At 40.8% G+C, this 15,130-nt stretch overlaps 1 protein-coding gene across 2 annotated transcripts; it reads left to right on the top strand.

Annotated features, from left to right (window-relative positions):
* The first annotated feature begins 1,762 nt into the window (after window positions 1–1,762).
* LOC311069025 (uncharacterized protein) lies at window positions 1,763–12,528 on the top strand. 2 transcript variants are annotated; one of them, XM_084091949.1, is made up of 12 exons: window positions 1,763–1,855; window positions 2,829–2,960; window positions 4,660–4,744; window positions 5,570–5,761; window positions 5,872–5,940; window positions 6,120–6,221; window positions 7,683–7,808; window positions 9,889–9,921; window positions 10,063–11,147; window positions 11,390–11,533; window positions 11,726–11,934; window positions 12,210–12,374. In XM_084091949.1, exons 9-12 carry the CDS (start codon window positions 10,970–10,972, stop codon window positions 12,234–12,236), a joined length of 558 nt encoding a protein of 185 aa, XP_083948075.1. In that variant the 5' UTR covers window positions 1,763–1,855; window positions 2,829–2,960; window positions 4,660–4,744; window positions 5,570–5,761; window positions 5,872–5,940; window positions 6,120–6,221; window positions 7,683–7,808; window positions 9,889–9,921; window positions 10,063–10,969; the 3' UTR covers window positions 12,237–12,374. The 2 variants fall into 2 exon arrangements, with proteins under 2 accessions (XP_083948075.1, XP_083948074.1); XM_084091948.1 differs by having other exon boundaries at window positions 11,726–12,528.
* The last annotated feature ends 2,602 nt before the right edge of the window (window positions 12,529–15,130 follow it).

Genomic DNA, 15,130 nt, shown 5'->3' with positions numbered 1-15,130 from the left:
TAAATATACTTGATAGAGACACGTACATACAGTATATGTGTGATAGTCTTGTTTTTTATATCACAGTGCCACTGTACTGTAATCTTTTGTCAGACCAACAGTAAAAGTGCATATGTGAATCCTGTCCAGTCTCCTCTAGAGTAATGCGTATATGTGTGCTGTTTAAATTTATATGTCATTCAGATACAGTGCAGTATTTTGTATTTTCAATCATTGTCATCAAAATCGTAGCCATAGTTTACATCTGAAACTAAGCATTTTGACATTCTTGTTTGTGAACAATGACACAAGGATATGTTCTTTGATATTGTACTAAGGATTTTGAGCAAGTTACAGGAGTTTGATGGTAGGCTAATCTATTGTGTTCTGCTGTTTGTACGAAATGCACTTAGGTACTGGTGTGCAAATCTTAAGGATGATTCAATAAATGTACTAAAGTGACTGATAATAACTGTTAATAGAGCAGTTACAGCAAACATTATGTAACTGCTGTCTCTCTCTCTCTCTCTCTCTCTATATATATATAGAGAGTCTCTCTCTCTCTCTCTCTCTCTCTCTCTATATATATATATATATAGAGAGAGAGAGAGAGAGAGAGAGAGAGAAAGAGAGAGAGAGAGAGAGAGAGATAGAGACAGCAGTTACATATAGTCATAATACAAAAGAAAAAAAGTGTTTAAAAGAATCATGAATCAAGCTGACACGTTTAAATGTTTGTTTACAGATGTATTTTGTTCTTACTTTGATTTTAAAAGCCATTGGATCTACACTAACCCTAACCCTAACCCTAACCCTAACCCTAGCTCTGTCTCTGCCTGTCAGACTGACTGAGATCTGCTCATACTGTGATCAGCCGCCCTTCCCCCACAGCACTGACTCTGATCGCGCGTGCGCCCTTCCCCCACAGCACTGAGACTGATCGCGTGCGCGCCCTTCACCCACAGCACTGAGACTGATCGCGTGCGCGCCCTTCCCCCACAGCACTGAGACTGACTGCAGAGTGAAAGAGATGAGATGAATGAACTAACAGACTGACCAGTGACAGAGAGATAGGTAATCAGCAGTGCTGCTCAAAAGATGACAATCTGTTGTGGCTATGCGTTTTTAAAGCACTTTTACATTGTCTAACAGCTTCTCCGCCCTTTAATGTAAATACCATTCATTTATTAAATACATAAAAAGATAATGCTGTTAAATTACACGTTAAAGTTTAATTTTGAGCCTCGAAATAATCCACACTCCTTCCCCCTTCTTAACTCAAATAAATTCTGAAGTAGTTGTGGGACACTGATGAAATGACAACAACACAGACAAGTGCAGAACTGGAGATATACCAGCTCATATCAGCCCTGCTGTATATTTGCAGACATCAATTTACTATTTTGATTAATGATATTAGTAGAAAATAATATGCCTGTTCAAGAGATCTAGGTTGCTCATTTAGGCATTTTTTGCTCTTTTAAACCTGTGTTTGTACGCACATGCGCAGTGGTTCCTAGTTCGAGGCGGGTGGATTCGTTTAAAAGTGATCATGTGCTCTGTCCACTAGAAAAGACCGGAAAAGACACTCTGGAAAGACTCACTTCACCACAGGTTTTTTTGTTTTGTTTTTTTTTAGTTTGAAGAAAGAGTACTGTGATTAAAACTGTGGAAAAAAAGATTCTTGCCATCAGATAATGTTCTATTAGGTTAAATAAATGTAGTCACAATTTCAACGTGAAATCCAAATACGTAATTACGTCATTTACGCAAGTCTGCGACCGTGGATGTGTTTTCCCGGGAAATGCAGACACGTGACAATGGGACGCGAAACAGACGACGACAACCCCCACCACGCACGCATTAAAGGCTAAAGGTGAGATCTAGACTTGTCCTCAAAATGCATGATAACTAAATACATTGTGAAATATGAAAGTTAGTAAGATGTGTTTATTTTAGTTGTTTAATTATTTTTTCCTTAGGGTTTTATTTACTTCTCGACTGTATTTGAGTTTGCTTCTAATATGATGATTTGCTGCAATAAAGAAAAAGTTTATTGCCAACTTGTAGGCAATGGCCAGTAAATAGAATTTTGTTATTTTTTATATAATAGTACTTTAGATTCTGCAAATTAATCTAAACAACTGAGTCAGTGATAGTCTACTAGCCTATATCATTGTTTTTTTTTTTAATCAAAAGTGTTGTCAACTATCAACAGTAATTTGTATAAATAATGAAATAATGAATTCCATTTTTTTATATCATTATTATTTGATAATTTTTATTTTATATAATATTTTTTATTACATTATATGCCTGTTCTTATTATTATTTATCTTTATAGAGCTTTTTTGCCCAATGCCAGTACATAGACACTTTATAGTATTTTTATTGTGTGTGTCAAATCCAAAGCAGACCAAAAGCACATTAAAAATAGCCCCTATGAATCTAGCTGGTTACTGACTGAAAATCTCCCATACGCTCTTAAATCAAATATGAATATACAGTAGATTGATGTCAATTGTGGTCACAAGGCACACAAGAACTAATGGTTTTTGGCATCATTGACATTGCCTTTTTTATCTAAATGCCTGTTGTTGACTGGTCACATGTGCTGTCATTGAATAGAGCTCTGTTGATATAATATAAAGATATACTTTAGTGTTTAACAGAAAAAAACACAACACAGGTTTGGAACAACATGAGGTTCAATTGAAACAACAATTAATATAATTGTATGTTAATTATGTATGTTTTTGGGTGAACAATTCCAGTAAGATCAACAAGATTTTTTTAAATATGCTTATTTATTTCATTCACCTTATATTTATTTTATTTATTTTTTTCAGTCATTTCAAGAAAGAAATTCAGCATGCTGGGAAATAAAAGGCGTAAAAAACCTCTGCAGGACGCTGAGCATCACATTACCTGTGAAACCGACAAGCCTGGGCTTCGAGAGCAGTTCATCAGCAAATATAAAGGCAAGTATAAATTACTAAGCAGTTTAGTAATAACGTTAATCTACAAAACTGAGAATTTAATGTGAGGTGAGTCATATGGTTGTTAGGCCAACTAATATCCATGTTTCACAAGTTAAACAAAACCAGTTACATTTTTGCATTTCTGGTTCCATCAACCCAAAGTCAATGTTTATTTGCACATTCTGAACCCAGTTATGCATAATAAGCCGACAGTGCATGTGGTCATGTAAACGCAGACTAAGGTCACCATAAACAGCATAAGCATAAACCAATCGACACAGATAGATTTTTGCCCCTTATTTGCAGATTTGCCCGGCATGTAAACACATTAACCTCTGTGTTCTGTGGCTTATTGAAGGGAGCATGTGTGATGTGTGACAGGAAAGTGTCCTTATTGTGGATTAAAGCACATCCAGACAGAGCGAGTGTTTTCTTGACCCAAGAACCTCTTAAAAGTATTCTCATCTCGTTCAGAAGTGGTACAGTCAAAATCCTGCACCCGATACTGCATGAGAGGAGAATATGAGTCTGGAAGTTTTCCTCTGAAATTCTGGAATACTCTTGGGCTTTATTTAACATCACAACTGACATGACATATGAAATACACAGTCAGATAAACGAATGGTTAGGTTTTGACGTCATTAACCTGATTTACTTATAAAGTAGTGGTTTACGTGGTTATTGGTTTGCATGTAAACCTGGATAATGGATTATTTCAAGAAGGTGATTTTATTTTGTTATCAGCGTATCGGTGTGCATGTAAACATGATCAATGGGTTTTGGTTAAATTCCTGAAATAAGATCCATGGTTAGCACAAGATCAAGATATTTTCACGCTTTACTCCACAACATAAAATAGTAATACTCTCTTGTGTGTTTTTTTTAAAAGCCTTTACTTGTCTGGTAAAAGGCAGTTGTTAACAAGTGTCTAAATGGGAGACGGGTTGTCTGGGACATTAAACGTCATCAGCTGAACAGATTAACTCATCTAGTCACTTTCACAGCCTCGTTGTGTTTATAATCGCACTCTTGCAAACTATTCTAGGTAGATGTAGGGATGGGTATGTATACATCACACAATCAGTCAAACATGCATTATAATAATGCAGAAACATTATAAATATTACACAGGGAGATGGATTTTAAAGCTTTAGAGTTCCTGGAGGCACATTTATCAACAAAAAAAAAAAAAAACTCTATACTTTTATCTAAACTATAGAAGCCACATAAAACATCCATATACCACAAAGAAAAACTACCTGAAAGAGATGCAAATAATAAACAAACAGAATTGTCTTTTAAAATAATGCAACACAGTTGTTGAAGCTTCATCGTAAGGAAGTTGAAGTTGGTCAACCGTGGTGTAGTTTATAGATTAACTTTAGCTTATTTTCTGCAAATCCCAGTGGGTTTTTGTGGAGGAAACCAGGGGATGTTCAACTACTACCGGGTTGGCCTGCAAAAATAGGTTTGTGTAAGAAAATGTATGTAATTTTAACTGTATAATTTTAAGACTTAAAAGTATAATGTAAAGTATAAAAAGCAAATCATGCTTTGAGATTAGCCTGACTTTTGACTATTTTCCTTAAGTAATTTCCCTTTCACATCGTATAATGTACGTCATATGGTAGAGAACTTTTAGTAATAAAATAATAGTTGACATTAAAGAAACTGCAGCTAATGTATTTCTCCTCTTTAGAGCTTTCTTCCGACCGAACTGAACACTACACTGAAGCTGAGAACACGTTCCTGTTTGATTTTCAGTGGCATGGCAAAAATTGGTGGTGAGTACAGAACTGTTGGATTGATGTAGTAAGGATGCTAAAATATCTGGAACTGTAAAATACTTAGGATGTGTTCATACCTGGAGTTCTGTTCGCTTGGTTCGTTTGGTCCGGGTCCGCTTAGTGTTCAGATTGGCATTTCTATTGTCAAACCTGTTATGCTTGACCAGTCTGTCCTTTTTAGGGTCACATCTTCCTGTTTTTGGTTCGTTTACATGTCTCTGGGTCCATGTTACATTCTTTTTTCATTCGAACCGCACCAGAGTTCGTTTGGAAGCCAACTGAGACCTATTTATTCAGCATCTGGATCCTCTTGTTTGGTGGCACCAGGTTTCAGATGGCAGTGTTCACACTTATTCAAATTAACCACACTAACAGTCTAAACAAACATGCCAGGTGTGAACACACCCTAATAATTAAAATTCAACATGAACTGACATTAAGAGTACTGAGTGCAGTTTCCTTGAGTCATCTAAATTGGCTTTCCCTGTATTCCCTAAAGAGAACAAAATGATTAATTTTAGATGCCTTTATCTGAGAGCTGAGAGGATGTTGCAGTGCGCCATTTAATCTCATATATCATATAGATCAGTGGTTCTCAGACCCTCCTCTCTGCAGATTCTGTATGTCTCCTTCACCTGACACACTCAGATGAGTTCATAGAGCTGTGTTCTGATGATGAACTCCTCATCTGAATCAGGTGGATTAAAACACCAGACATACAGCATATGCAGAGTGGTGGGTTCCCAGGACTGGGGTTCAGAACCACTTATAATAACTGTACATGTCTAGCTAGTACTGAGTGGTCATTTTATGTCTTTATAGCATGGATGCATCTAAAGAAGACTCGTCCTTGGGAAGACTTATGTAAATGATGAGACCAGAAATACTTGCAAAATGAGAACCGTTGAAGTGAGCAGAAAACCTCACCTGTGTCTCTTTGCTGTACGAGACATTCTACCAGGGGAGGAAATCACTTACAATTATGGCGACTCAGATTGGCCATGGCGAGTCAAGGTACTATCAAGAAAATGCTAAAGAGATTAATCAGTAATTCTCACAAATCTCATAATCTTAACTCTCATTCTGATTAGTTACCATGTGATTGTGGTCTCATATTTCTCAAGCCTTTGAATAAAGCATCAGCAGAATCCACTGATAAAAAGCCAGCCAGCAGTTTGGGTCTGCAGAAATCGGTAAGTCCACTTTAAAACATCTGTATCATTATATTATTGACTCTTTCAGCGTAGAGTTGTGTGTGAAAGAAATGATAGATAACGTGTAGGACAGCTAGAGGAATGAACATGAACAAGTTTTTCTGTCCTTTACAAATATTCTGATTTTGATATTCACTGGTTTCTTTTCTGACATCCAGCCCCATTGTTCAGCTTCTGTTTCTTCTCCTGAATTGGACAAGGTGAACAGCAATGGTCCATATAAGCAGTCAGGCAAAGCAATAACATCAATGAATAAAACGGTAACCATCTCATACATGCAGCAACTATCTACTGATGTTTACTGCCAGCTAGTTGAAAGTGCAGTGAGTGATTTCTGAGAAACACTATTGATATTTGAAATCGACACCCAAACAGACACACCCCTCCCTTCATTGCTCGGCCCCCAAAATAATGAACACGCAACACAGGCAACCACTAACAGCTGGCGCTCAGGTGTTCAACTCGAAAAGATCTTTATCGCTGGCAAACCATAGGATGCTTTTTAAAGGTTTGGTTTTAGTTGATTGTAGGTGCATATCCACTTCATCCAGCACACGTGTGTAATAGTAGTGGGAAGTTCGGATCATTTTACTGACTCAGATCTTTAAATCTCGTTCATCAAAATGAACAAATCTTTTTTCAAGTTATTTCGTTCATTTCAGCAGAATGTATTTAAAATGTTACATGTTAGCCAAATTCCCCAAACACATCAAATGTTGATCGCATTTAGAATAAGAAAAAAATTACAATGCAAGAAAAAGGCCATATTATGAGAAACAGTTAATTTATTTATTTGGGTCTTCAGGCTATGCATTCTGTTAGTTTACCTCACCTCCCGATCTAAGCCGTTCGATCATCCCGTGATCCTCATAAACTGAGCTTTGCAGTCTGTAGTACCAGATACAGTATTGATTAGTTCACGTTTCGAGTCTATCGACTTTGGGTTCAAGTCATTCGTGCATCACGTGACAGCCCCATATAGGCTGAGCTATGCAGTCGCTACCGGATACAGAATTGATTAGTTCATCTTTTGAGTTTTCGTGGACTTGATAGGTGAACTAATCATTTATCTTTCCGGTACTGACAGCATAGCCTCTGTGGGACTGACCGGAAGAACGAAAGACTTGGACCCGAAGTCTCGAGAGATGAACTAATCATTTCTGTTTCCAGTACAGAACCCATGGGATGTTGGGCATGTGCGGTCAGCGCAAAATGAACGAATCACTCTCTGAGACAACTCGGTAGTCCCGAGTCATATTAAAGATTCGTTCATGACGACCCGTCACTAGTGTATAAACGCTTCAAATGATACAAAATTGTATTGCCATTAGAAATGTACTTATGTACCCACACTTATGTAAAATGTACCCACAATTAAAACAAACAAACTAAAAATGACTTGGATGGTATGGAGTAAATGTAGCGCCTTACTACCAACCTCTGCTAGTTAAGTATAGTTATTGGTTCAGAGTTTAAATGTCTGACTCTGAACCAATGTAACTATTAATGTGACTATTGTCACAATTTGTATGTAAAGTTTGTATAAATGTTTGTTTAGAGTTTTTATTTTATTAATGATCTTTGCTTTGAAATGTGCAAAACATTTTTTGTTCACTCCTACAGTGTGTTTGTTCTTGTCTGAAATGGGTGCCACAGTTTTCAATATTGCTAATGTACATTTTATTCTTGTTTAAGCTAAATACCTCTTTATATATCTGCAGAAGCGGTTTCAATCAAGATTGGCAAAATTAAGACAACATCATGAAGATTGCTATGAACGTTTTAACAGAGCAGAAATTGAAAAGGAACACAAGATTGCTAAACAGCAATCACAAAAAGTTTGTTTGGTGAGTAATATGTGAACATAATCACACTATTCTGTGATCAACGCCTCAGTCAATTAACGGTTAATTATTTTATTATTCATTTATTTTATTAATTAACAGTTTGCTTAGTCCTTTTGCTTTTAGACCTTATATTTTTATTCAAATTATATTTCAAGCTGTCACAGTCATCCTCAGTCGCATCCACATCTGATGCACCCTCTTCATCGGCACCCTGTGCTTTGTCCACCTCTATAATGGCCTCATCAACCTCATGCTCTCCTGCCCTGTCCTCATCACCGTCACCAGCTCCTGCGCCACCCATGCCACCTTCATCCTCGCCTGGGCAGCCTTCATCATCCTCGCCTGGGCAGCCTTCATCATCCTCATCCTCGCCTGGGCAGCCTTCATCATCCTCGCCTGGGCAGCCTTCATCATCATCATCTTCGCCTGGGCAGCCTTCATCATCCTCGCCTGGGCAGCCTTCATCATCCTCATCCTCGCCTGGGCAGCCTTCATCATCCTCATCCTCGCCTGGGCAGCCTTCATCATCCTCATCCTCGCCTGGGCAGCCTTCATCATCCTCATCCTCGCCTGGGCAGCCTTCATCAGCTTCGCCTGGGCAGCCTTCATCATCCTCGCCTGGGCAGCCTTCATCATCTTCGCCTGGGCAGCCTTCATCATCCTCGCCTGGGCAGCCTTCATCATCTTTGCCTGGGCAGCCTTCATCATCCTCGCCTAGTAGGCAGCCTTCATCATCCTCATCCTCGCCTGGGCAGCCTTCATCATCCTCATCCTCGCCTAGGCAGCCTTCATCATCCTCGCCTGGGCAGCCTTCATCATCCTCATCCTCGCCTAGGCAGCCTTCATCTTCATCATCCTCATCCTCGCCTGGGCAGCCTTCATCATCCTCATCCTCGCCTGGGCAGCCTTCATCATCATCATCCTCGCCTGGGCAGCCTTCATCATCCTCATCCTCGCCTGGGCAGCCTTCATCATCATCATCCTCGTCTGGGCAGCCTTCATCATCATCATCATCCTCGCCTGGGCAGCCTTCATCATCCTCGCCTGGGCAGCCTTCGTCATCCTCGCCTGGGCAGCCTTCATCATCCTCGCCTGGGCAGCCTTCATCATCCTCATCCTCGCCTAGGCAGCCTTCATCATCCTCGCCTGGGCAGCCTTCATCATCCTCATCCTCGCCTAGGCAGCCTTCATCTTCATCATCCTCATCCTCGCCTAGGCAGCCTTCATCATCCTCATCCTCGCCTGGGCAGCCTTCATCATCCTCGCCTGGGCAGCCTTCATCATCCTCATCCTCGCCTAGGCAGCCTTCATCATCCTCGCCTGGGCAGCCTTCATCTTCATCATCCTCGCCTAGGCAGCCTTCCTCTTCATCATCCTCATCCTCGCCTGGGCAGCCTTCATCATCCTCGCCTGGGCAGGCTTCATCTTCATCATCCTCGCGTGGGCAGCCTTCATCTTCATCATCCTCATCTTTGCCTAGGCAGCCTTCATCATCCTCATCCTCGCCTAGGCAGCCTTCATCATCCTCGCCTGGGCAGCCTTCATCTTCATCATCCTCATCCTCGCCTGGGCAGCCTTCATCTTCATCATCCTCGCCTGGGCAGCCTTCCTCTTCATCATCCTCATCCTCGCCTGGGCAGCCTTCATCATCCTCGCCTGGGCAGGCTTCATCTTCATCATTCTTGCCTGAGCAGCCTTCATCTTCATCATCCTCATCCTCGCCTGGGCAGCCTTCCTCTTCATCATCCTCATCCTCGCCTGGGCAGCCTTCATCTTCATCATCCTCGCCTGGGCAGCCTGGGCAGCCTTCATCTTCATCATCCTCGCCTGGGCAGCCTTCATTGCCTTCCTATGCGCAGCCTTCATCATCATCATCATCATCTTCTCTTGCTCCACCCTTATCTTCACTCTTATCAGTGATTCAAAATCGCAGATGTCTGAGACACTCTCATTAAGGGAGGTGGGTAGATTAATTTGCTTAATTATTGGGATGGTCTGGCTGTATTGCACTTGTAGAACTAACAATAGATTATATGAAATTATATATTATTTATATTTGTTTGTATTTCTCCTCTTCCAGATATCCTCTTTAAGGCCATCAAGAAAAAGACAGGTATGTGACTTGCCATGTGATACTTTATATGCTCAATTTTTTTGGCATAATTATGACTTTGCTTGCCAGTATCCACAATGCGATGAAACATAATGTTACAGGAACCACTGCCTTGAGTAAGTGTTATATTCTCTCATTCAGTATTCAGGAAGTACCGTCTGTGACACAGACTACAGCGATGTCACAGACTACAGCGATGTTGACCAAACATACCAAAAATCAGCTCAGATGAATCGGATGGTAGTTCTTCTGGACATGACATGGTCAAAAATGGCCAGACACCTTGAGTTTGTCCATCGCAGAGGGAACACTGCAGCTGGCAAAAATGAGTAAAGTCCTAATGGCCATGGAGAAAGGAACACTGTCTGACTACAAAGGAAAGATGCATCTGTCAGTATGAACTACACGCGAAACTTCATCATAGTTCATAAAGGACACTATTTTCTTGAAACCTTTGCTCACTTCTAAGCCGACTGGTGTGTTTAGAGCACACAGAGGTCGAACTCTTTTCCTGCCCTGGGCATCATCATCTTTAGGTTTCAGAGGACAGTTTTTGATATGTTTCCAAAGGCTACGCTTGTTATAAGGCCCTTGGCAGTAAATGCAGTGAATAAATTCTTTGGCTCTTTGTCTATTTTTTGAACGGTAGTAGGCAATCATCTCCCCATGTCCTTGTCTCACCACATCTGTGTTGTGGGCAAAGTTGCCCCTTTTTCAAAGGAGGTTCAACTGTACTCGTCTTTCTTTGGAATGTTTTGGAAATGCTATTGCCTTTACAACCCCCACTTCGTTGCGATGGACAAATTCAAGGTGTCTTGCCATTTTTGAATATGGCTTAGAGCAATTAAGGCAATACTGCTTCTTGTACGCCTTGCGGAGTTCCGTCTTTGGTGATGGCATTGACTGAATAAAAGTCTTATCACCAGACAAGGTGTTTGTCTCTTTAGATTGGCATTTCATCTTTTTTGGTGATGGTACAGTCATAAATTGATCAGATGAACTACCTGCCTCGTTGGGAGATGTTGGATGTATCAAAGCACTTTTGACAATGTCATGTCCAGAAGAACTACCATCCGATTCATCTGAGCTGATTTTTGGTATGTTTGGTCACATCAGACCCCATCCTGTTGAACAAGTGCTCTCCCAGCTGCTAATGGCCATGGAGAAAGGAACACTGTCTGACTACAAAGGAAAGAAACTTGATGACATTGAAATTGACCCAAATGGTACGAGTATACTTGGACTGTCTGTGTGTATCTGTTCTTTACATATTTGCAAAACAATGTATATGTTACCGGCAAAGTGTGTAATCCGGAATTCTATAGAATGCCCTAGGTAATGTAGGTAGGTAACTTAGGTAACCATCAGGCATTCTATACAATAACGGGATTTCACACTTTGCCGGTAACATATATAATCATGTCACAGATGGTAAGTATAAGCAATAAAGTGTAAATTTTTTTGTCAGTGAATTATTTAGAGCAACTTGAGGCCCAAGGTGATTCCATGTCAAGTGATGAGGAGGATTACAGTGACCTATCTCAGAAAACAGCACCAGCAGAGACTGATCAACTTGTTCAATCTGATCAATCTGTTTCATGGGAGGATCAAGGTAAGAAAAATCTCTAAACTACACAAACAACAATAATCAAATAAACATGAATCAGCTCCATGCAGCAATATCCAGCCAAATGAAAAAAATATACACATTAGGACACATTAGTCTTGATTTGGTCTTTACTCACCAATTTAGTTGTAATGAGAATGTGTAATGAGTATTTACTTGTTTTTAACTATTTCATAGGTTCTTCAAACGCTCCAAAAAAGAAATGGGAGGACAGTGAGGTAAAAGCAGTAGAGAGACACATGATGAAGTTCATCAAGACATACAAAGTTCCTGGTAAGCAAGACTGTGAAAGATGCATTCACGCAGAGCCAGAAGCTTTGAAGCAGCGAACATGGACTGGTGTGAAAAATTATGTGCGGAACAGGATCACGACTCTTAAAGAAAAGGTGGTTTGTAGGGTGGCACAAACACTTTAACACTTTGCACATTATGCTCTTTTTGTAAGAAATGGAGCTAAATTAAAAGAAATGAGGATATAGGTGTAGAAATATTTTGAGGATGGAATGAAACAGAATATAAAGTGCAAAGTTAGAGTATAAGAAGGCTAATGAAGAAGTAGAGGATATTAAGATAGTCAATTTTCATTATTCAGTTTTCTTTGTTCAGTTGCAATGAAGTTGGATGGAATGTCATGTTAAACTTTTTGATATTTCTGTCATAGAGGGAGGAGAGAATGTTAAGAGGATAAAAAGGGAAGAGTGAATAGGTGTGTTGGACATGGGCCGTGGCTGGATGTAACCGATCGGTGAGAGTTGCAGTGTGCAGGCGGGAGGAGCTGAAAACAGACACGTGAGTCGGACACTTTCTGCTTCCCGTAGTGACGCAGAGCCAGAAGCTTTGAAGCAGCGAACATGGACTGGTGTGAGAAATTATGTGCGGAACAGGATCACGACTCTTAAAGAAAGGGTGGTTTGTAGGGAGGCACAAACACTTTAACACTTTGCACATTATACTCTTTTTGTAAGAAATGGAGCTAAATTAAAAGAAATAAGGATAAAGGTATAGAAATTAAAATTGAGAGACGCTCACGCTGTGTTTGCATACTTTACCACAGCTGAAGTGAAATAAATGCATTATTTGCCAAATACACAGATATTTCAGAGACATTTTCATGCAATACATGTACTGCTTAATACAGCATCTGTTTGTACAAGAATAAAGTTCAACATAAGCCTAAATACCGATGAAGTGGGGTCTACATTGTATCAGTTTTATTTGGATAAACATGACAATATAACAGCGTGACTACATGAAAGGGGATTTCACTGTTATAAAAACAGATTTGTGAGCATTAGTGGAACTAAAGGTGTGAGAATTAACTCTTAATCATTGTGTTGCAGTGGATTCGGCCAATCGTGGATCAGTTGTGTCGTCATCAGAGCTCATGAGTCGCTCTGGAGAAGCTGCGCTGGCTGAGTCCTCCTGCTCTCCAATCGCTCTCGCCGTACTCTGATACCATACGTCACAGTCACGGGGCTTCGCTGTCTGAAGTCGGACACAAGTTCTAACCGGCATGCACTGCTCAAGTCAGCTGCTGATCGGTCTGCGCAGCGCTGCATGAAGTCCAACAAGCCTAATGCTCTCCTCCCTCTTTACATCCCTTTACATTCTCCTCCCTCTTTACATCCCTTTACATTCTCTCCTCCCTCTTTTCATCCCCTTTACATTTTCTCCTCCCTCTTTACGTCCCCTTTACATTCTCCTCCCTCTTTACATCCCTTTACATTCTCTCCTCCCTCTTAACATCCCCTTTACATTCTCTCCTCCCTCTTTACGTCCCCTTTACATTCTCTCCTCCCTCTTTACGTCCCCTTTACATTCTCTCCTCCCTCTTTACATCCCCTTTAAATTCTCTCCTCTCTCTTAACATCCCCTTTACATTCTCTCCTCCCTCTTTACATCCCCTTTACATTCTCTCCTCCCTCTTTACGTCCCCTTTACATTCTCTCCTCCCTCTTAACATCCCCTTTACATTCTCTCCTCCCTCTTTACGTCCCCTTTACATTCTCTCCTCCCTCTTAACATCCCCTTTACATTTTCTCCTCCCTCTTTACGTCCCCTTTACATTCTCTCCTCCCTCTTAACATCCCCTTTACATTCTCTCCTCCCTCTTTACGTCCCCTTTACATTCTCTCCTCCCTCTTTACGTCCCCTTTACATTCTCTCCTCCCTCTTTACATCCCCTTTAAATTCTCTCCTCTCTCTTAACATCCCCTTTACATTCTCTCCTCCCTCTTTACATCCCCTTTACATTCTCTCCTCCCCTTTTACATTATCTCCTCCCCTTTACATCCTCTTTACATTCTCCCCTCCCTCTTTACATTCTCTCCTCCCTCTTTACATTCCCCTTTACATTTTCTCCTCCCTCTTTACGTCCCCTTTACATTCTCTCCTCCCTCTTTACGTCCCCTTTACATTCTCTCCTCCCTCTTTACATCCCCTTTATATTCTCTCCTCCCTCTTTATGTCCCCTTTATATTCTCTCCTCCCTCTTTACGTCCCCTTAACATTCTCTCCTCCCTCTTTACGTCCCCTTTACATTCTCTCCTCCATCTTTACGTCCCCTTTACATTAGGCTTGTTGGACTTCATGCAGCGCTGCACAGAACGATCAGCGGCTAACTTGAGCAGTGCTTGATGGTTAGAACTTGTGTCCGACTTCAGACAGCGACGCCCGTGACTGTGCCATAAGGCATCAGAGTACAATGAGAGTGATTGGAGAGCAGGAGGACTCAGCCAGAGCAGATTCTCTAGAGCGACTCACGAGCTCTGATGATGACACAGCTAATCCACGATTGGCAGAGTACACCGCTTGACAACGATCACGTGCGTTTCATGTTTCTTCTCACACCTTCAGTTCCACTAAGGATCACAAATCTGTTCTTTATAACAGTAAAAGCTCTTTTCGTGTAGTTGCGATAAATGTTTATCAAAATAAAACAATGTAGACCCCACTTCACTGGTATTTAGGCTTATTTTGAACTTTATTCTTGTACAAACAGTAGTGCATGTATTGAATGAAAATGTCTCTGAAATATCTGTATCTGGAAAATAATGCGTTTATTCCACTTCAGCTGTGGTAAAGTATGCAAACTTAGCCTGAGCGTCACTACGGGAAGCAGAAAGTGTCTGACATCACATTCTCTCGTCTGCACACGGCAACTCTCACCAATCGGTTACATCCAGCCACAGCCCATGTCCAGCACACCTAATATAAGGGATGAATAGAGGGAGTAAATGTAAAGAGGATGAAAAGAGGGAGGAGTAAAGCGGGTAAAAAGAGTGAGGAGTAGAGTTAGAGGATGAAGAGGAGGAGTAAAGAGGATGAAAAGAGGGAGTAGTAAAGAGGGTAAAAAGATGGAGGAGTAGAGTTAAAGAGGATAAAGAGAGGGAGGAGTAAAGCGGGTAAAAAGAGTGAGGAGTAGTTAGAGGATGAAGAGGAGGAGTAAAGAGGGTAAAAAGAGGGAGGAGTAGAGTTAAAGAGGATGAAAAGAGGGAGGAGTAAAGGGTAAAAAGAGGGAGGAGTAGAGTTAAAGAGGTGAAGAGGAGGAGTAGAATTAAAGAGGATAAAGAGGGAGGAGTA

This window comes from Abramis brama, assembly GCF_963993115.1.
Source record: "Abramis brama genome assembly, chromosome: 18".
NCBI classification, from domain to species: domain Eukaryota; kingdom Metazoa; phylum Chordata; class Actinopteri; order Cypriniformes; family Leuciscidae; genus Abramis; species Abramis brama.
The sequence above is the reverse complement of the archived record's forward strand: the minus strand, read 5'-3'. Positions and strand labels throughout refer to the sequence as shown.

Bases quoted from the DNA above. Each gene is read 5' to 3' on its own strand.
- LOC311069025 (XM_084091948.1), top strand. From the start codon at position 5,642: ATGAGAACCGTTGAAGTGAGCAGAAAACCTCACCTGTGTCTCTTTGCT. The intron at 5,762-5,871 runs GTACTATCAAGA...ATATTTCTCAAG, and splicing joins ATTGGCCATGGCGAGTCAAG to CCTTTGAATAAAGCATCAGC. The intron at 6,222-7,682 runs GTAACCATCTCA...ATATATCTGCAG, and splicing joins TAACATCAATGAATAAAACG to AAGCGGTTTCAATCAAGATT.